Source organism: Oxyura jamaicensis, chromosome 28 (genome assembly GCF_011077185.1).
Source record: "Oxyura jamaicensis isolate SHBP4307 breed ruddy duck chromosome 28, BPBGC_Ojam_1.0, whole genome shotgun sequence".
Classification (NCBI taxonomy): domain Eukaryota; kingdom Metazoa; phylum Chordata; class Aves; order Anseriformes; family Anatidae; genus Oxyura; species Oxyura jamaicensis.
In genome coordinates this window covers 683,639-702,416 of record NC_048920.1, presented here as the reverse complement: position 1 = coordinate 702,416, position 18,778 = coordinate 683,639, and the positions used below count along the sequence as shown (strand labels likewise).

The 18,778-nt window shown below is 71.7% G+C and overlaps 2 protein-coding genes across 3 annotated transcripts in view; one reads left to right on the top strand and one right to left on the bottom strand.

Annotated features, from left to right (window-relative positions):
• Positions 1-18,778, top strand: part of CBARP (CACN subunit beta associated regulatory protein) — a 44,411-nt gene that overhangs the window by 19,611 nt on the left and 6,022 nt on the right. The window contains exon 2 of the mRNA XM_035308678.1: positions 455-502. Within this exon, the coding sequence (XP_035164569.1) occupies positions 455-502 (48 nt within the window). The remainder of the gene's footprint in view (positions 1-454; positions 503-18,778) is intronic.
• Positions 14,992-17,610, bottom strand: ATP5F1D (ATP synthase F1 subunit delta). Of its 2 annotated transcripts, XM_035348414.1 has the most exons (6): positions 17,442-17,609; positions 17,191-17,344; positions 16,566-16,654; positions 15,944-16,070; positions 15,348-15,391; positions 14,992-15,143 (listed from the first exon to the last, which is right to left on the bottom strand). In XM_035348414.1, the coding sequence occupies exons 1-4, from the start codon at positions 17,559-17,561 to the stop codon at positions 15,948-15,950; spliced, it is 486 nt and encodes a 161-aa protein (XP_035204305.1). In that variant the 5' UTR covers positions 17,562-17,609; the 3' UTR covers positions 14,992-15,143; positions 15,348-15,391; positions 15,944-15,947. The 2 variants fall into 2 exon arrangements, with proteins under 2 accessions (XP_035204305.1, XP_035204306.1); XM_035348415.1 differs by lacking the exon at positions 15,348-15,391 and having other exon boundaries at positions 14,992-15,122; positions 17,442-17,610.

The following is an 18,778-nucleotide window of genomic DNA, read 5'->3' as shown; positions in this document are numbered from 1 at the left end:
GGGGGGCGGGGGCGGCGCAAAGTAGCAGCGGCCCCGGGGCGGGGCCTCGCCCTCATTCACTCCGGCTCCGCCGGCGGCCGCGGCCAATGGGAGCTCGCCCAGCGCCCGGCCGCCCGCGGTCGCGGCCAATGGGGGCCGAGCTCCTACTCCCCACGTGGCCCGGCGGGAGGGCGGCCCCGGCCGGATTCCTCCCGCCCACGCGGCCGCGCGGCCCCGCCCCCCGCCGCCCCCCGCGCGCCCTCGCGCCTCGCGGCCATTCATAAGCCCGGGGCCGCACAACAAAGGGCCCGGCACGGCCCCGCCACCGGCACCGGGCCGGGGGGGGGGGGACAACGGCCCCGCCGGGGCAGGCTGCGGGAGAAGAGCCCGGGGGCGGAGGGGTTGGAGCGAGACGCGGCGGAGCGGCGACCGCCAGCGTGCGGGGGGAACCGGTGGGGGTCCGGCACTGGGGGAGGGGCCGGGCGGGACCCGGAGCCCCCGGGGACACCGAGACGGAAAGGGCGGGGGGGCCTCGCACAGTCACCCGCGCCCGGTCACACCCGCCCGGTCACACGCACCCGCCCGGTCACCCTCCCGGTGACGCCGTTAGGGCCGAGGGGATCTGCCCCGGCGGAGCTGGGCCGTCCCCCCCCCCGTCACGGTCCCGCTGTGCCTCCCCCCCGTGCAGGGAGCCCCGGCCCCGCAGTGCCCCGGTCCCGGCAGCGCGGGGGGAGCCTGCCCAGGGGGCGCGGGGGGGCTATGAGTCAGCAAAGCGCGGGCGCCCTCTGCCGGCCCCGCCGCGCCTCCAACGCCCCGGGGGGGCCCACAGCGGGGGGTGCCCGGCCGGGACACCGGGAGCCCGGCCGCGCTGTGCCCCGGGGCCGCTGCCCGCCCGCCCGCCCCGAGCGACCCCGACCCAGCAGCTCCGCGACCCCCGGCACGTCGGGGCTGAGGGCGAGGGGCCGCTCCCCGGTCGGGTGGGGGGCAGAGCGGGGCGCCTCCCCCCCCGGGCAGCCCGAGCTCGGGTCACCGGCCACTGTGCCCGGGCGCCGGAGGCAAACCGCGAGCGGGCGACGGCACCGACGGCGGGGCTGGGGGGGGTCCCCGGCCACCCCGAGAGGGGGGGCTCCGCAGCGTCCCCCCCACCAGAACAGCTGCTCCCGGGCAAGCGCCCCCAACCCCCGGCACGGAGCCGTTCAACGGAAACCGACCGAGTCCCAGCTTCCCCCCTCCCCCCCCCCCCCCGCCCCGCCCCCGCCGGCCCGGCCCCCCCCCCCCGCCGGCCGGGCCCCCCCCCCCGACGGCGCGGCCCGCCCCACTCACCGTGCCCGGAGCGCGGCCCCGCGGTTCCCCGGCGCGGCTGGAGCTCGGCTGCCTCCGGCGGGAAGGGGGAAGAAAGAAGCGTCCCGGGGAGGGCCGGTGGCGGATGGCTCGGGCCCCGCTGCGCTTCCCCCTGCGAGCGCTGAAGCCGGCCCGAGCGCAGCCCTGACGCGGAGCTGCCGGGGAGGTGCCCCAAGTTTTATCCCGCACCGCCCGGGGTGGAGCCTGCGGGGGGGGGGGCAGGGACCGGCCTGGCCCCGGCACCGGCCCCGGCCTCGGCGCGGCCGCACCTGCTCCCGGGGAGGGTCCCGGCGGCGCCCCCCCCGCCGCTGTCGGGCGCTGCCCTCGGGGGCCCGGCAGCGCCTCCCCAGCTCCCGCCCCTGGGGGTCCCGGCGCCTGCTGGGGGCCCGGCTCTGCCCCCCGGGGGGGGGCGGTGCTGCCCCCGGTGCTCCCCGGCCGGGTGCTCGGCGCTTCCCCCCGGTGCCGCTGCAGCCCCGCCTGCGGGGGGGGGGCCCGCCTCCCGCGGGCGCTGGGGGGGGAACGGCCCCGGGACTGGCCGGGGTGCGGAGCGACCCCCGGGGGGGTCCGGGTGGGATCCGGGGGGCTCCAGGCAGCCGGGGCCAGGGCTCGACCCTCAGCACCCTGGGGAACGGAGCTGGGGGTGATGCCCCCCCGCCCCTCCCAGGCTGCAGCACGAAGCCAGAATCCCCCGGGACTGGGGGGTCGGGGCAGGCAGCCCCCCCGGTGGGACAGGACCCGGGACGCAGCGTGACCCCGGGAGGCTGCGGTGGGCCACTCGCTCGCAGACAATGCCCTGGCACCCGCAGGGAGACACAAAGCTGGGAGAGCTGGCGGCTGCCCTGCAGCACCCAGGGGGCTCTGCAGCCCCGGCCCCCCAGGCAGCAGCGGGGAGAGCCCGGGGGGGGGGACCCCAAACGCTGCGGCCGTTCAGCTCCCACATGCTCCCATCCCACGTTGCCCCCGGAGCCGTGGTGGGCCAGGAGCGAGGCCCCTTGGCGCGCACAGAGCCAAGCGGGGCCGCGAGGGAAGGCGGCTGGGAGCCTTTGTGGAGCAGCTCTGCGCCCTCCCGGCCGCCAGCCCCGGCCCCCGCGGGCTCTCGGGGGGGAGATGAGCTCAGGCGGCTCCAGCTCCGGCTCCCTCCATTGTTGTCCCTGGGAGAGGGGCCGAGGCAGGGCCGCGCCATTGTTCTCCCCAGGAGCGGCAGCGCCCCGGGCCCACGCTGCCTCCCCTCCTGGGGTCACGGCGCAGCTTGCTGCGTGGGCAAAGCCCCCCGGGGGGCATGGGGAGAGGGGGCCCCCTGCCACGGCTGGGCCTTGTGCTCCACGAGGGGCGGCGGTGGGGACAAGGCTTCACCCCAGAGCCACCTCCTTGGGGAGCGGGGCCTCGCTGCCAACCCCTGCCTCATGGGGCTGCAGGGGGGATGTGGGGACGTCATGGCCGTGGGGTGGCTGCTGCAGCACCCACAGGGTCCATAGGGGAATCGCCCCCGTGCCCCCAGGGCAGGGCTTCACCCGCCAGCTCCCGGCTGCCGCCCTCCGGCACGGCTCCGGCTCCTGCCCTGGGGTTCGCTGCCTGCCCGGCAGCCGGTGACTCGGAGCCGGTGCTGCAGGGAGCACGTGGCGCGGCTTCGAGTATGGGCGCAGCTAACCTCAGCCTCCAGAGACAAAAGCTGGGAGATCCCAGGATTCCCAGCAGCCCAGATTTTGTGTGTTTAGTTTATTGTGTTGCCCTGGGAATAAATCGTTAAAGATTACCGTCAGACTCGGGTATAATTGCTGTGCGGCATCAGAGGCTCCTGTCGTCTCCAGAGGGAGCGTTCCCCAAACCCCGCACGGCTGAGCAGCTTGGGGAGAGACGATCTGACGAGCAAATACCTACACAAATCCTGCTGCAGGCCACACGCAGCTCCTGCAATCCGCTTAGCTAACCTGGGCCCCGCGGATTAGTCCCCACAGCAGCTCGCGGCCACGGAGCAGGCGGCTCACACCATGCGGGGCAGCGCGGCCGCCGGGGCTGGGGGGACCCGGAGACACATGGGGACACTTCCAGCAGGGACCTGGCCGCCGAGCATGGCCCTGCTGGATGGGCCAACGCAGGGCAGGGCGCGGTGGCGACTTCTCCACCTCCCTCGGTGCTGCTGAGCCGCCCCTGATTTTAGCTGGGAGCCCTGAACCTTTTGGGGCCGGTTCTTGGAAGTCCTGTCCCTCGAAGGAAGGGAATTCCCAGGCCTCCTTCTTTGGGGAAATCCCCCACCAGCCCGGGGCAGCAGCTTTCCTCTCTTATTTTTCCTCTCTCTCTCTTTTTTTTTTTTTTTTTTTTTTCTTTTGGACTGAATTCCTGTCTGATTTTGCAGCTTTGGCAAACGGGGAATTTATCGCAAGTCTCTGCACTCCCCTCGCAGGCGTGGGGTCATGGGATTAGGGCAGAGCTGCTGCCTCGCCAAGGCAGAGAAAGGGGAAAGGGGGAAGGAGGGAAGCAGGGAGCTCCTCGCTCCTGCGGCTGCAGAACAAAGCAGGACTCGAGGTGGGACGGGGACCCTTTTCCTCCACGCCTTCGGGGAGCCCCCAGCGCAGAGCAGGGCCCTTCCCACGGGGCCGGTGCAGGGTGCGTGGTGCTGAGCTCCCGGCAGCGAGTGGGAGCGTTCCCACGGGCGCAGGGCCAGCGGCAGGGCTCGCACCGACACACCCCGGCAGGAGGGTGCAGCCGAACCGCTTCACCCCTGCCCGCCCGGTCCCGCCGGGGGGGCTGCGTGGGGCTGCCAGCCGGGGGTCCCGCTTCCCCCTCCGGGCCCCCCGAGCCCCTCAGGGCCGAGCGGCTCAGCCTTAGTCACGGCGCTGAGCGTGACTCAGGGTACCCCGTGTGCTCAGGTGTGAGTAAGGAGCTGCAATCCCCACCCTCCCGGCACTGATCCGGGAAGGAGCCCCCCCACAGATGGAGCCCCCCCCACCCATTCGGGCTGGGGGCTGCCCCAGGGCGGGCGGCTCGGGGCGGGCAGCGGGGTGTCCTTGGGCAGGACAACGGTGCTGTGTCGGTGACGCTGGTGGGGCTGTAAACACCCAGGCGTGTCCTTAGAAACACACAATCGGCTCCGTGTGCTTCCCGGCTCTCGGGGACGTGTCCTGGTGGCCCTTGGCAGCGCGTCCACGCATCGCTGCCTGGGGACACCTTGGCAGCTGGCCCCGGTGGCCCAGCCTGGCCTCACGGCCAGGCCCCATCTCTGGGGCACCCCACAGCCCTGTGGGGCCCCGCTGCCCGGTGAGCTGAGGCTGGGCGAGCCCAGAGGTGAAGTCACCAAAAGGGGGTGACTCGGGCAGCACCCGCTGCGGGGTGCGGGAGCCCGGAGCCACCCGCGGGCAGCGGTGACCCCAGCGCGGTGGGGGCTGCTCGCTGCTGCTGGACCCCGGCTGCCGAGCTCGTGAGCCGCAGCCACGCGGCCTGGCCCCGGCCCCGGGAAGGATGGCGAATCCCTCTGGATATAGCAGCACGCCGAGCCCAGGTGTGGGGCCATACTTGGCCGTGCCATGGCCCCGCTGCCCGCGCTGAGGGCAGGACTATTCTGGGCGCCCTGAGCTCACGGCCCCCTCCGGGACGCTGTGCTCCCCGTTCCCGCTGACGCAGGGCGAGCAGCTCCCTGCCAGCCCTGGCGCGCTGCCGGTCCCGTGGCCGGCACCACCCCCTTGGCCCGGGCTGGGATTTGATTCCTTCCCCTCGCCGGCCGCAGCACGCGGACTTGGCCCGGGTGCAGCCTGGCTCCGCTTGGGGCCAGGCACGGGCAGCCAGCTGGCCCCAGCGCCAGCACCGCAGGGCCGGGACGTGTCCCCGCCTCGCCCCCTGCCCGCAGCCAGCCCAGGGCTGTGTGGGGCGGGCAGGGGGAAAACCTGAAGCCCCCCGAAATGCGGGCACGGGGTGGGAAGGGGCTCCTGGGTCGGGGACCCTGCCCACTGCAGCTGAGAGTGCCACGGAGCCCCAGCACCCCCCGGTCCCTGGAAAGCCCCTCGGCAGCCTCCGCAGCGCCCCGGCTGGATGCGGCCCCGTCTGTGCTCAGCACCGCGCGGTGGTTTCTCAGACACCGCGACGTTTGTTGGTCTGCTTTAAATCACCGTCTCCAGGAGTCAGATGACAACTCAGCCTGTTGTTGTTGTTTATTATTATTATTATTATTATCATTATTATTATTACAAATGCTTGAGCAAGTTGCCAGCCCAGGGGAGGGGAAGGACCCAGGATTTCAGCAGCCTCCTTGGCTGGGCGCTGAACCTGGCTCCTCGGCTGACCCGGACTCCTAAATCCGAGGGAAATGCAACCCCCTCCACCCAGCCCTCAGCTCCAGCTCGGGCGTTTTGTGGTCCAGCCCGGGCAAGAGAGAAGCTGAGGCAGCTCCGGCCACGAGCCAGCACCGCCCGCGCTGCACCTCGCCTCCGCCGCCGTCCCGGAGCTGCTCCCTGCCGCCCCTCGCCCAGGGGCTCCCCCAAATCCCCCCAGCCTGCCCCTGCCCTTGTCTCGCCCCGGCTGAGCCCAGGGTGAGGGGCACGGGGGTGCCCCGGGGGCATGGAGCGGGGTCACCTCGGGCAGGGCTTGCGTAAGGCCCCGCCGCCGGCCCCGCCGCCCCATCCTGCTCCTGCCCCACAGCCCGCCCCCCCCCGGGACTACCCCTCCCATAACGCCCCGTGCCACCCCATAGTGGGTGGGGTCAGGGGGTTCCCACAGGGCATTGTGGGGGGTGTAGTCTGCTGCCCCACTGTGGGGCGCAGCGTTGGGGCGCGGCATCCCCTGCGCCCATCCCTCGGCCCCCCACCTCCTGCCCCACGGCCGGGGGGGGGGGGAGCTCAGTGTGGCTGCCTGGGGGTGTCCGGCTGGAGGGGGGGGGCACTGTCAGGCAGCGAGCGCACCCCCAGGGCTCGACCCAGGGGTGTCTGCCCCATCCCGCCTGCACGGAGTGTGGGGACGGGGCTGGCACCCAGCTGGGGTCCTGCAGAGCCCAAGCCTCCTCCAAGGGCCGGGGGCGACGCCGGTGTGGGGCCCTGGGGGGGGCGTGGGGCGGCGCGTCCCACGGCTGCCCCGACGCGCTGACACACGGGCGCACACTCAGCGCGGCGGCATCCCCACCCCTCGCGCCTGCCCACTGCTCCACTTGGAGCCGCATCAAGAATGCGGGGACCTCACCCGCGCGGGGGGCACGGTGCCAGCCCCGGGGCCGCAGGCACCCCGTCCTCCCTGCTGCTGCCTCGGGGGAGAGGGACGGGAGGGCTGCGGGGTGTCCGGCCGCACCATGCACCACGGGCTCTGACACCATGTGGGGTGCAGGAGGGCATGGACACGAGTGCCCTTGCAGGCTCCCCAGCACCGTCCCTGCCCTCTGCTGGGGCCGGCACCCACCAAAACATCGAGACTGGGAGGAGGAAAACAAGCCCCGAGGGCGGGTGGTGCCACAGGAAACCCCAGCCCAGCGGGGCTGAGGACGGGAGGAGGCGCTTCCTCCCGGCCTCGTCGGTGCACGCGCGTGTGCACCCGCTCCCCAGCGCCTCGCGGCACGCTGCAATTGTGCCTGCACACGCACGTGCTTGCTGCATGCAGAGACACCGGCACAAACTCCTGGACGCGTGCTCCTGTCCATGCACGCTCGCCCAGGCCCCCTGCATGCTCAGCCTGCTGCTGCACCCCCCAGCCCAGCCGGACGCTGGCTCACACCGCTCACACACATCCCGTCCCGGGCACACGCACCCCCTCGCTTCCCGGTCGGGCCGTGCTCTCCCCCCGGTCACGGTTCCTGTTTATGGCGATGGAGCTGCCTGCACGCCCCCCCCCTGCACCAGGGGGGCTGGCCGGGGTGGGGGGCACCGCCGTGTCCTGCTGCATGGCCCCGGTGCTGCCCCTGCATCATCCTGTGCCGGGTCCGGGGTCCTGGTGCCACTTGGGGCGGTGGAGCTCGTTCCTGGCCGCTGGCCACGTGGGGTTGCGCGCTCCCCCCACGGATGTGGGGCCACGGCTTTATTCTGGGAAGAGTGGCAGGAAATCCTGGTGGGAATGCGAGCTGGACCCCGTGTGTCACCGGCGCTGTCACCACAAAGGAGCTGCTGGGCACGGTGCGCCGGGAGGTCCCAGCAGCTGGGAGCTCCCCGAGCATCACCCGTCCTGGCTCCGTCCTTCCGCAGGACCTGCCCCGTCTGCCCGCAGCGGGACCGTGCTGTGCCCATTTCCCAGCTTGGGGGAATCGAGGCCGAGGGGGAAGTGACGTGTACAGGGTCGGGGTGAGTCAGTGGGAGCTAAGAATAGCTGGAGGAATCCAGCCCTGGGCCGGACCCACTGCGCCGCATTCCCCGGCGCACGGAGCCGCGCTGCGGGGAGACGGGCTCAGCTCATCTGTGCTACCTGTGGGGAAACTGAGGCAGCGGTGGGGGAAGTGACTCACTCCACACCGTGGCCTGCTAAACACCCTGCTCTGATTAGATAATGGGCGGAAGGATCAGAGAGAGATGAACAACCCCTAATTAAACCTTTGTCTCCCCGCAGTGCCTTCAGCTCCCAACGGAGACCTTGGCCACGCTGCCTGGCGCGGGGGCAGCCCTGCCCCGAAACGCCGCTCACAGCCGCCGCGCGCGCTGCAGCGCGTGGGCAGGAGCACGCCCCAACACCCCACGGCCTGCAAAGGCAGAGGCCGTGCCGGCCATAAACGGGGCTGGGGGGGCCGGACCTGAGACCCCCTGCCCACAGAGCCCGGAGCCAGGCGCTTCTCCCCCTCCTCGGTGCACGTGGATGCTGAGAACACCCATGGGACACGGAGAGCCCCCTCGGGCATGCACGGATCGTGGGAATCCGGCATCCACAGCGCCCTGCCGGGCTGGGGGGGGCAGGCAGGAAACAAGCTCCCCATTGCTTTGGCAGCAGCGGTGAAAGAGGCACACGGGGTGGAGGAGCTCGAGTGGGCAGGAGGTGCCGTGCCACGGCTCTCCCCGCTCTCCTCCTGCCTTTTGCTCTCTTCTTTCTCCTCTGCCCTGCACACGGTGCAACGAGTGCCCAGAACTCGGCCCCGTGGGGTATTTGTTGTAGCGAGATGCAAACCAAGGCCGAGATAGGCCTCCAGATAAGGCCAGCATCTCGGGGAGGCCGGCGGCTCCCGGGCAGCCCTCCCGCTCCTGGGGCCGGGGTCAGGCAGGCAGGAGGTCTCTGCAGGCAGCTGAGTTCGGGTCGGACCGGCTGCACCGGCCCCGCCGCCACCCGGGCTGGAAAAGCCCCCCCGGGGAAGGGGAGGCCGGTCCTGGTCCCGCTCCCCCCCAGAATGGCCCCGGAGGTCGCCCGTGGGTGCTCCCCGCACGGCTGCTGCCGACAGGGCTGGCCTGTGGGGCCCCAGTGACGTGGGGCGCTCTGCAGGATTAGGTTTTGAGGGGAAATGCGATACGGCAGCGATAGGTTAGGCTGCAGGAGATTAGATCATCTGTGGTTTTGGGAGCACCAGCAGAGCGGGGTTCTGCTGTAACCTCTGCAGCGCCCGCCCCACGGAGCCCATCGGCGCCGATCAGCCAAAAACGCAGCGGCGTCGATCCTGCTCCCGCCGGCACTGGGGACGCTCGGGAGCCTGCGTGCAAGTGCTCAGGAAAACAAGAACCAAATAAAAGCAAACGAGAAACTTCAGAGCAGCGCGGGAGACCTCCGTGGAGCAGCCACCAAGCGTTGCCTCTCATCTTGGGCTGCTCCTGACAGCCTTCAGCGCAAAAAGCCTCAGCTTCGGGTTGCAAATGAGGTGAATTGCCAAGGCAAGGTGCTGCTGCTGCAGCCCCCAGCCCAGCTCCCTTCCTCTTCCTCCAGCCACAGCCCTTGCCCGGAGCTGAGATGAGCTCAGAAAGTTCTGAGCCCCCCCTTCGTAGCCCAGGAACCAGGAACCAGGCTGCGGCGTGGGGCACGGCATCACCAGGGGGCAAACAGAGCCTGGGCACCGCGGCTGACTGGGGCCACGGCCCCTCTCCTGGCACCACGGGGCTGTCCCAGTCCCCACAGCCCCCGGGCACAGGGTGCTCGTGCTCCTTGCACCATGCCAGGACCCTGCGCCCCTGGGGTGCCCACAGCAGCTCGGGATGCTGCGGGTGCTGCAGCCGGCCGGGGCTGGCCGCCGGGTCAGGGCCCATCTGCCTCGGCAGGATGTGGGGCCGGACGGGGGACACAATGCGGGGAAGCGGCGAGGGGCGAGCGGGGACAGGGACATCCCGGGCACGGCCTCGCTCCTGGCACACTCGGAAACCTCAGCAGCAGCCCAGCCGGGGGCGAGCGCGGTGCCAGCGGCGTCCGTGCCCCAGCGGGCGCAGCGTGGCCGGAGGCAGCCCCGTGCCCCGCATCCCTGCACCGGGTGCTCCTGCACCTGCCTGGCCCCGGGGGGACCGGCCTGCAGCAGCCTGTCCGCGGGGAGCCGGGACGCCAAGGAGCTGGTCGGGGCGGCAGCGGGGTCCGCTCAGCCCACACAGGTGTGGCCACGCCGGCGGCAGGCAGCGAAGCTCCGCACCCGGCTGGCCCCGTCTTGCTGGGTGGCAGCAGCCTCCCTCCCCGCGCTCTCCTCCCCGGGGCAGGCACACCCTGTCATTACGCCCCACAGCAGCTGCCGGCGCTGCCCGGGAAGGGAGGGGGCGGCGGGGCCGGGGCAGAGCCGGCCCGGTGGGGACGGGGATGGGGACGGGAGGATGGGGAGCCCTCGCCCCAGCGGGGCAGGGAGCGGGCACGGCCTCACCTGCCCGGGCAGGAGGGCGGTGGGGACCCGCGTCCCCTCCCCGCTGGGGCACCCCGTGGCCTCGCGGTGGCCTTGGCACGAGAGGGGAAGCAGCCGGGGTCACGCTGAGCAGCTGCCGGGGACGTGCCCGCGGGGCTGCGGGCGCACAATGCCCCCATTGAGGTCCCGCGGGGGGGGGGCGCCCAAGGTGGCGGTGGCAGAAGGGACTCCAGTGTCACGCCAGGCCTCAATCCCGGCTATTTATACCCGGCCGGGGGGCGGCCGCTCCTGCACACAGGCGGCCTTTGAGGCAGCGGGGATGAAAGTGCGGCGCGGGGGCATTCCTGAGGGCAGCCTTCCCGGCTCCCCCCGGCTTCCCTTCCCCACCCCGGGCCCCAGCCGGCGCCAGCCCCGCCAGGAAGAGCCCCACCGGCACAGGCAGCTGCAGCCGCTTCCTCCCCGCGGCCCGGCGAGGAGCGGGGGGCTCGGGGACGGAGGCGAGGGCAGCCCCGTGGCGGAGCGGCTGGCGGGGAGGCCGTGGGGACACCGGCTCCGTGCTTGCCCTGCTCGGTGGTGCTGGGGCCTCGGTGGTGCTGGGTGCCAGGACCTCATCAGGCTGCAGCCGCCGGTGCCTCCCAGCTTTACCAAGGGCGAAGTCCTGGCACATCAAAGCTGGCAAGGGCAGCAGGAGCCAGGGCAGGAGCCTTTGGTCCCCACCAGTGCCCAGCTCTGCCCCCCGGCCCTCGTGGCCCTCGTCGGGGTCCTGGCCGTGCACACCTGGGTCCGGCTGTGCCCCCCCGTGGCACGGTACCCGGCCTGTCACTGCGGCAACCGCCACCAGCTCCGGGTGTATTTTCTTAACCGGGGCCGCCGTGGGAACCTGGCCGGGCGCCACCTCATTCCGCTCGGGCTTTCTGGGCTGCCTTTGTAGCCGGCGTCGAGCCCAGCTGGCAGCCGCTTCCTCCCGGCCTCCCCCTGCCCCGTGGGGGTCGTGGCCCCGGGCAGGGGGTGGCGGAGCTGGGGGGGGGCTTTGCCGGGACCCCCACCACGGGGCCGTGTGCCTCAGCCGAGCCGGTGGCCCCCATGCACCCCGCAGCGTTGGGCTGGCTCCGGTGAAGCCAAGCACCAGCAGCCGCCAAAGCTGCCCCGAGCGAGGGCTGCGCCCACAGCCCCCGGGGTCCCCGAGCCCTGCCAAGGCACCTGGGAGCCCGGGGGGGACGCGCCGCCCCCGCTGCCTGCTCCCGGCCCCGTAGCTCCCCAGGGCGAAGCTCCCCGTGCCTGGCGGGGGCACCCACAGCACCCCGAGGTGCTCTCAGGAAGAGCGAGACTCCCGCGCCCCGTCCCGGCTTTCCCCCCCGGTGCCTCCCCCGGGGAGCACCCGCCCCGGGCCAAGGGTTTGCTGCGCTCGTCAGCACGGCGCTGCGAGGCTGCCGGACCGCAAGCTGCGGGGCAGGCGCCGGGACAAGCGGCGTCCTGCTGGCTGCAGCCCCCGCCCTCCGCAGCACCCCCCCGGCGCTTGCAGCCGCGTTTCGGGGTGAAGCTGGCGGGGAGGTGGGCGAGGGCACCCCACTGCCATCCGCGGGCACAGCGCCCTGCGATGGGGCCGGGGGGCCGCCGTCAGCCCCTCGCAGCAGGGATTTTCCCCCCCACGCTCCCACCGCCGGGACGGGGCAGCGCGCGTGGGAGGCGTGCGGAAGAGGAGCATTTTCATTTTCCAGTGCTGGAAACCCAGAGGAAAAAGGCTGCAGGACGGAACGGCTGCGGCAGCGCGGGTTAATCATTACAGCCGCGCTCCCCCCGCAGAAGGAAGTGCGAGGCTACGGCCTTCGAGCCACCCAAGGGCGACGTGGCCCAAGGACACAGCCGGGCTCGCGCTGGCAGAGCCTCTGCTGACCTTCCCACGCCGGGGCGCCCATGGCCGCGACCTTGGGGGGGCCACGAAGCCCCGGCAGGGGCGGGTGGGTGCTGCCGGCCCCGAGGGGGGCCCAGCTCCGTGCTCAGCACCCCTTCCCCCGGCAGGAGTGGGGGTGCCAGGCAGCCCCCGCACCCCGATGTTGCAACGCGGGGCATGAGGCTGCGAGAGGCCGGGCAGGATCCGAAGCACCGTGGGTTTGGGCAGGGAAAGGGGCGGCTCTGCCAGATGAGTCAGTGCCGCCGGGAGCCAGGGGAATCCTGGGGCTGCGGCGGGCTTTGGGTTTGTTTTTTTCCTGCGGAGAGCTCAAACCTTTCCCCTGCATTTTGGGATCCGGGTGGGACCGTGGAAACACCGTGTGGCCAAGCGCTGGGAGGGGACGGCAGTGCCGGGAGATGCGGCCGGCAGCGCCCAGCCCCTCTCGGAAATCGTCCCCCACGAGAAGAGCCGCCGGCGGCGATGGTGATGCTTCACTTTCCGAGCCGCCCCGGCCCCGCTCCCCACCCTCCATCTGGCAGCAGAAGATGCAAGTCATGGGCGAAGGCGCCGGGTGGAAGGGGAGGACGCGGGCGCCGCGGCCCCGCTCACGCCGTTTTCCAGCCCTGCTGCCCGCCCGGGGGGACCAAGGCAGACGGAGCCCGGGCCCCGCGACGCCGCTGCCGCCGACCCCAAACTTCCCATCCCACGGCCCCGCAGCCGCATGGCTCCTGCCCGGAGCGAGGGCGAAGTGCAGGGATGGGGAAGCGCCTCGGTACCTGCTGCGGGGTCTCTGGCACCTCTCGGTCCCCAAAACGCAGCGGGGACAGGGCTCTCACCCCGCCTGCGAGGAGGACAGGGGCTGCCCCCCCCCCCCCCGGGTGTGTTCCAGCACTTTGGGGATCGCCGAGCACCTCGGTACCGCAGCTCCCCGAGGCAGGATGGGCTGGGGAGGAGAGATCGGGGATGGTGCTGGCTCGCACCGGGGGCGCACACACGTCCCCCGCGGCACCGGGCCGCAGCGGTGTCCTGCACGAGGAGGGGGCTCGCCTCCCCCCCCAGCTGCACCGAGCTGTCAGAGCGATCTCCTGGCCCCCAGCGGGCCGTGGCTGGCGGCGGCTCGCGGCGTGGGCAGCGGGAGCGCAGCGCGGAGAGCCGGGGGAGGAGGAGAGGCTGCTCCGTGCACAACCAGATCCGAGGCAGGGCTGGGGAGAGGCCGGGAGCCGAGGGCGCAGCGGGGGCAGAGCAGGATGGGTGCGAGCCCCCTGCCCGCAGCACAGGGCAACGAGCAGCCCCCGAGGCACGGAGGGGACGCAGCCGTCCCCAGGGGCTCCCAGCCACGGGGCAGGACGGAGGAGCCCCCGCCGCTCGCCCCCCCCCAGAGCAGACTACAAGTCCCGGCAGGCGCCACGCTGGGGAGGGCCCCGGCACGGCCGGGTCCGTGCTTGACCCCCCCTTAGCACCAACCCCCCCCCCCCCAGTCTCCGCTGGAGCTGGCAGGAGGCAGTGGGAAGAGCTGGTGAGAGGACGCTGACGGAGACGCTTTTTTCCCATCCTAAAAATAGCAGCTGGCCGCTTCCCCAGCTTCCCGGCCTCGCCAACGCGCTTCCATTAGATGAGAAAAAAAAAATGAAAAAATAAAAAAAAAATCAGCCACCTTCCGTCGGAAAGAGAGCGGCTGCGTGTGTCGAGGGAGGCTCACGCACGCCGCAAATAGAAACCGGGGACGGAGGAGAGCGAGAGGGAGCGGAAGAGGGAGCAGGGCCGCCCGTCCCCAGTTATTCCCGAGACATTTTAATTAGCACTCGTCCTGACTTTGAGGCTTCGCTTATGCTCGGCGCAACGTCTGACCTTTAAAAAAAATAAGGGCGAAGAGAGGGAAAGGGAAGAAAAAGGCACTGGAGCAGCCCAGGCACTGGGAAGCCGGCTGATCTTCAAATAGGCTCAGCGTCAGGCACTCAGAGGCTTTTAATAAGCTCCAGAGTGAGAAATTTAACACCACAGACCTATTTTTGATCGCTCGTGGAGGGGGGGGGGGGAGAGAAAGACAAGAGAGAGCGAGAGGAGGGGGAGGAGGTGGTGGGGAGAGGAGGAGGCAGCCGAGATGACATCCTGGGTGGCAGCACCGAAAATAGGCGAGCCCCCCCGGGCTGCGGGAGGGCAGGCGGGGGGCGAGGGGCTGCCGGCGAGCGGTGCGAGGGGAGAGGGGGCTGGGGCAAGGAGGGAAACCACGCCGCACGCTCGGCTTTGCCCCCGCGCCAGGAGGGTTTGTGCAGCAGCAGGAACCTGAGCTCCCCCTCGGGAGGCGCGGGGAGGACGGCACCGAGCGCGGAGCCTCGCGGCGGATGGTGCCGGTGGCTGTGCGCGTCCTCGGGCCCCTCGCTCCAACCTGCTCCTTCCCAGCAGCGCCGCGGGGACTGGTGAGCTCGCTGCAGATGGGAGCAGCTCCGGGTTCCTCCCGGCATGGAGGACGCCAGGGCTGCTCCGGGAAGCCCCAGAGCAGCCGGCAGCTCCAGCGGAGCGTTGCCAGCACCCCCCCGAAAGGCTCCCACCAAGCAGAGCATCTGCTTCCCTCTCGCACCGAGCCTGGCTCGGAGGAGCAGAGGGAGACTTCCCCCCGCTCTGCACGCCACCCGCGCGTGCAAACAGAGCGGCGGGGAAGCGGGGCAGAGCTGGGCAGCTGCTGTCCAGCTGCAGGAAGGACCGCAGAGAAACAGCAGAGCTGACGCCATTCCTGCGGCAACGGAGCCGGGAGGCTGAGCAAAAACAGGGCGGGGGAGGCTCAACAGGAAGCCTTTGGCAGAGACCTGCGCTGCCCTGCAGATGCCTCCTCCCGTGCTGCCCTAATCCTGCTGTCCAGGTGGATTACCGGCAGTGGAGGTGGCTGACAGCACAGGGAGGGAGCTATAAAACCTGCCTGATAAGCCCGGGGTGAGATCTCCCACGGGAAGGCGCAGCAGAACGCCGAGCAGGGCTGGAGGTGCACCTCAGCACGGCGCCCGCACCCCGGCTGACCCTGCCCCACGCAGCCAGCCGCCGGCGCAGCTCGAGCTGCAGTTCGACGCCTCAGAAGAAGGTGACATGCCACAAGACAGGATTGCATTTCCTTTTAATTGATCAGAGCGCCTTCTCCGCCTCCATTTGTCCCGCACCATCTGTACAAACGGGGAAGCCAGAACAAGTAGGACAGCCTGGGGTTTTTCTGCAGCGACAGTGGGATTCCTGCAACACACAGAGGCGGAGCTGGTTTTAACGTGGGGGGGGGGGCTCGGCGGAGCAGGATCCCGACCCGAGGCCTCGCTCGCGGTGCTAAATGGCTGCAAGCAAACTCTCAGACCCGACCTCAAGGGGCCAAAGAACAGAGGGAGCAGAGATCGGGGAGGCGCAGGGGAGCTGCTGCCCTGCTGTACCTGCTCTGGAGAGGCCGTCTGAGGCTCCATGACTCACCTGCCAGGCACAGCGCGCACGCTGCCGCGCAGAAAGCCTTCCAACTGCCAGCACGTGGGAAGAAAAGAGATGAGGCACAGTCTTAGCAGGGTAGAGGGAAAATGGGCCACGAGGTAAGCAGCCTCGCCTCGCCTCCCCCGAGACAGAAGCTGTTTGTTTGCAGTGGAAGGGAGTGGACGCCGAGCAGAGGCCGCACCGCTCCCTCGGGGGCCCCAGGCACGCATCGCGCGGCCAGCCCCAGGCTGCCTGTCCCAGCGGGGACCTGGAGGCAGCGGCGAGGCCCCGCTGTGACCGCAGGCTGCCGCCCGCTCCAGCACCGCGGTGCAGCACCGGGCCCTGCTGCCATCTAGCGGCCCCGGGACGGCACCGAGCAGGGCCCCGCCGCGTCCCCTGGCGCTGACGGAGGGGCCGAGAGGGGCAGCCCTCGTGTCACTGCTCCCTGAACGTGTCACTGCCCCCTGAACGCCAGGGACCAGCCCTCAGGCCCCCCACGCAGCCTGGCTACGGTGATGGAAGCGCCCTGCGGGCAGCACGGAGCAAGGACTCTTCTCTGGAGCAGGCCTGGAAGTCCCAGCCAGGACGTCGGTGACGCTTACCAGATTACTCCAGGGCTTTGACGAGGGCTTCGTTGGCTTCTACTTTAATCTGAGCTTCGGCTTTAGCAGCTTCATCGGACGCGGCAGCCACCTCTGAAATGGCCTTCTCCAGGTTTGATTTTGCTGTCTGAACACGAGAGCACAAGGAACGCGTCACCGAGACACCACCGCAGGGCGGGTGGCTGCCCTACAGCCCTCGAGTCTTCCCCCTCCACCAAGCTGCAGTCGTCAGCCCCGCGCACGGGGCCCCACGCGGGCTGCAGGAGCCTGTTTACGTGCCGGGCTGGCAGCAGGCACCTGATCACCAGGCCCTGCTGTGGAAAAGCTGTTCCCGAGATGAAGAGGGGTGGGGAGGGGCCAGATCAGCATCTGTCCCAGGGCAGGGATGTGGCCTGGGGAAGGGATCGCGACTGCACGGCTTCCTCTCCGCGCAGCCTGCTGGGGAGGAGCAGCCTTTGATCCCCATCGGTGGGCGACGACGGGGAAGCTGGGGGTGAAGGCGCAGCCCCGGGTCTTGGCGCGAGCTCCGCAGCCACAGGAAGCTCCTGAGACGAGCGCCCCACGGGAGAGAAGCGGGGAGCAAAATCTTGCTGGATCTGGGCTGCGGGGACGCGGTACTCACGGCCAGGTCCAGCATGTCCATCGTCACCGCCTCCTCCGCCAGCACCTGCACCGTGGAGTCCGCGTTGACCGTGACGGAGCCGCTGCTCACTGCGAAGGCACCGCGGCGTCAGGCAGGGCTGCCCGGCGGGCCACAGGGGGGGGTCAGCAGGCAGGGCAGCGCCAGCAAGGCGACCCCGGGGAGCCCCAAGCTTTGCCCCAGAGCCCTCCTGCGACCTTCCCCACGCCCCACGGTGGCGTTAGCCTCGCGTTAATTCAGAGAGCAGAGGAAGCTCTGCGAGGGAAAGGTCAGACGTGGTGCTTGGGGACACGGCTCAGCAGGGGACGTGGGCAGCAGGGCGGCGCTGGGCCCGGATGATCGTGAAGGTCCGTTCGGGCCGTTTTTATGGGGCTGCGGCAGAGCGGCCTCCGGGCAGAGCCACGCCTGAACCCCACGCAGCCGCCTCGTGCCGAGCCCCCCGTTCTGTCGCATATCCGCGGCCAGAAGGACGTCCTCCAGCAGCCACCAGCTGGGAAGGCAGAGACCCCCGGAGCCAAACGGGGCCCTCCCGGCCCCGCAGAGCCCGGTGACAGCTCCCCCCCCCCCCCCCCGGGCCCGGCCCTCCCCGGTGCCCCCCGGCCCTCACCGAAGTACTTGGTGGCCGCCCCGTCCTCGCCGTACACCGTCACCACGCCGGGCTTGAGGACCTGCAGCGTGGGGACGTGTGCCGCCAGGATGCCGAAGGAGCCGGTGAGGGTGGGCACGTCCACCTGCTTCACGGCGGCCCCGTTGTAGAACACCTGCGGGGAGAGAGCGGGACGGGACGGGACGGGGCCGGGCGGGTACGCGGGCGCTGGGAGGTCACCGCGCCGCCGGGACCGGCCGCCCACCGCCTACCTGCGTGGGGGAGGCGAAGGTGAAGGCCATGGCGGCCGGGCCGGCCGCGGGCTCGGCGTAGGAGCGGGCCCGGGGCGGCGGCAGCGCGGCGAGGCGCAGGAGGCGGCGGGCGCACAACATGGCGGCGGCGGCGGGCACGGGCCGGGCCGGGCAAGGGCGAGCAGGGGCGGGCGCGGGGCACGCCGGGAGTTGTGGTCCTCCCCCCCGGCCCGCCCCGCGCCGCGCGACTACGAGGCCCGTGGGGCGCCGGGCGGGTGACGTCACGGGGCGGGCCGCTGGGGCGCATGGGAGCTGTAGTTCTCCCGCGCGGTCCGCCCCCGGTGTTTGTTTCTGGTGTTTATTGTAGGGTCGGAGTCGGTTTGGTGATGGGGGGCTGGGTGTGGGCACCGGTCTGGGCTGTAGGGGGGGGGAGGGAGGGGCGGTGGTGTTTGGGGGGTAGGCAGGGGGCTGGGGAGGGCAGGGGGCTATGGGGCGGGCAGGGGGCTACGGGGCAAGGGGCTATAGGGCAGGGGGCTGTAGAGCTATAGGGCTGGGGGCTGTAGGGCTGGGGGCTGTAGGGCAGGCAGCTATAGGGCAGGCAGGACTGGGGGCGGGCGGGGGGACGGGGGCAGGTATAGACATGGGGCAGGGGGCTATAGGGCAGGGGGCTATAGGGCAGGGGGCTGCGGGGCCGGGGCTATAGGGCAGGGGGCTGCGGGGCGGGCAGGGCCGGGGGCGGGCAGCGTGCCGGTGCGGGCAGGGCCGGGGCAGCCCCGTCCCCACGTGACGGCCGCGCCGCGCGGGGGCGGCCCCGGTTCATTCATAAATCCGGGGCCGCACCGAGCGCGGCGGCGGCGATGGAGCCCCGGCCCCGGCTCTAGGTGAGTGTCCGGCCACGCCGCTATCGCGACAGGCGGGGCTGGCGCGATATGGGGGGAGCCCGGCCCACCCCAGCCCACCGCCCGCTGCGCTCGGGGCTCCCGGGGGCTCCGTCCCGCTGTCACCGGCGCTGCCCGCAGCCCCCCGCCCGCAGCCCCCCCCCTCGGTGCTGCCCGCAGCCCCCTCCCCAGGCCGGGTGCAGACCCCCGGGGGGGTCCTGGGGGTGCCGCAACCTCGGGGGGTGGCGGGGGGGGGGCAGCGGGGCAGGATCCGTCCTTCCTCTGCCCGGTGCACCGCGGGGGGGCTCAGCCCTGCCCGGTGTCCCCGGGGGCCGGCGTGGGGACAGCCCGGGGGGGCCCGGCCGCGGCTCCCCCCGCCGCTGCCCAGACAATGGCCGTCCTGTTCCCGCCGGGTCGCCATGGAGACCGAATTCCTCCATGATGGGGAAACAGCGGGGGTATTCTTCACGCCCCCCCCCC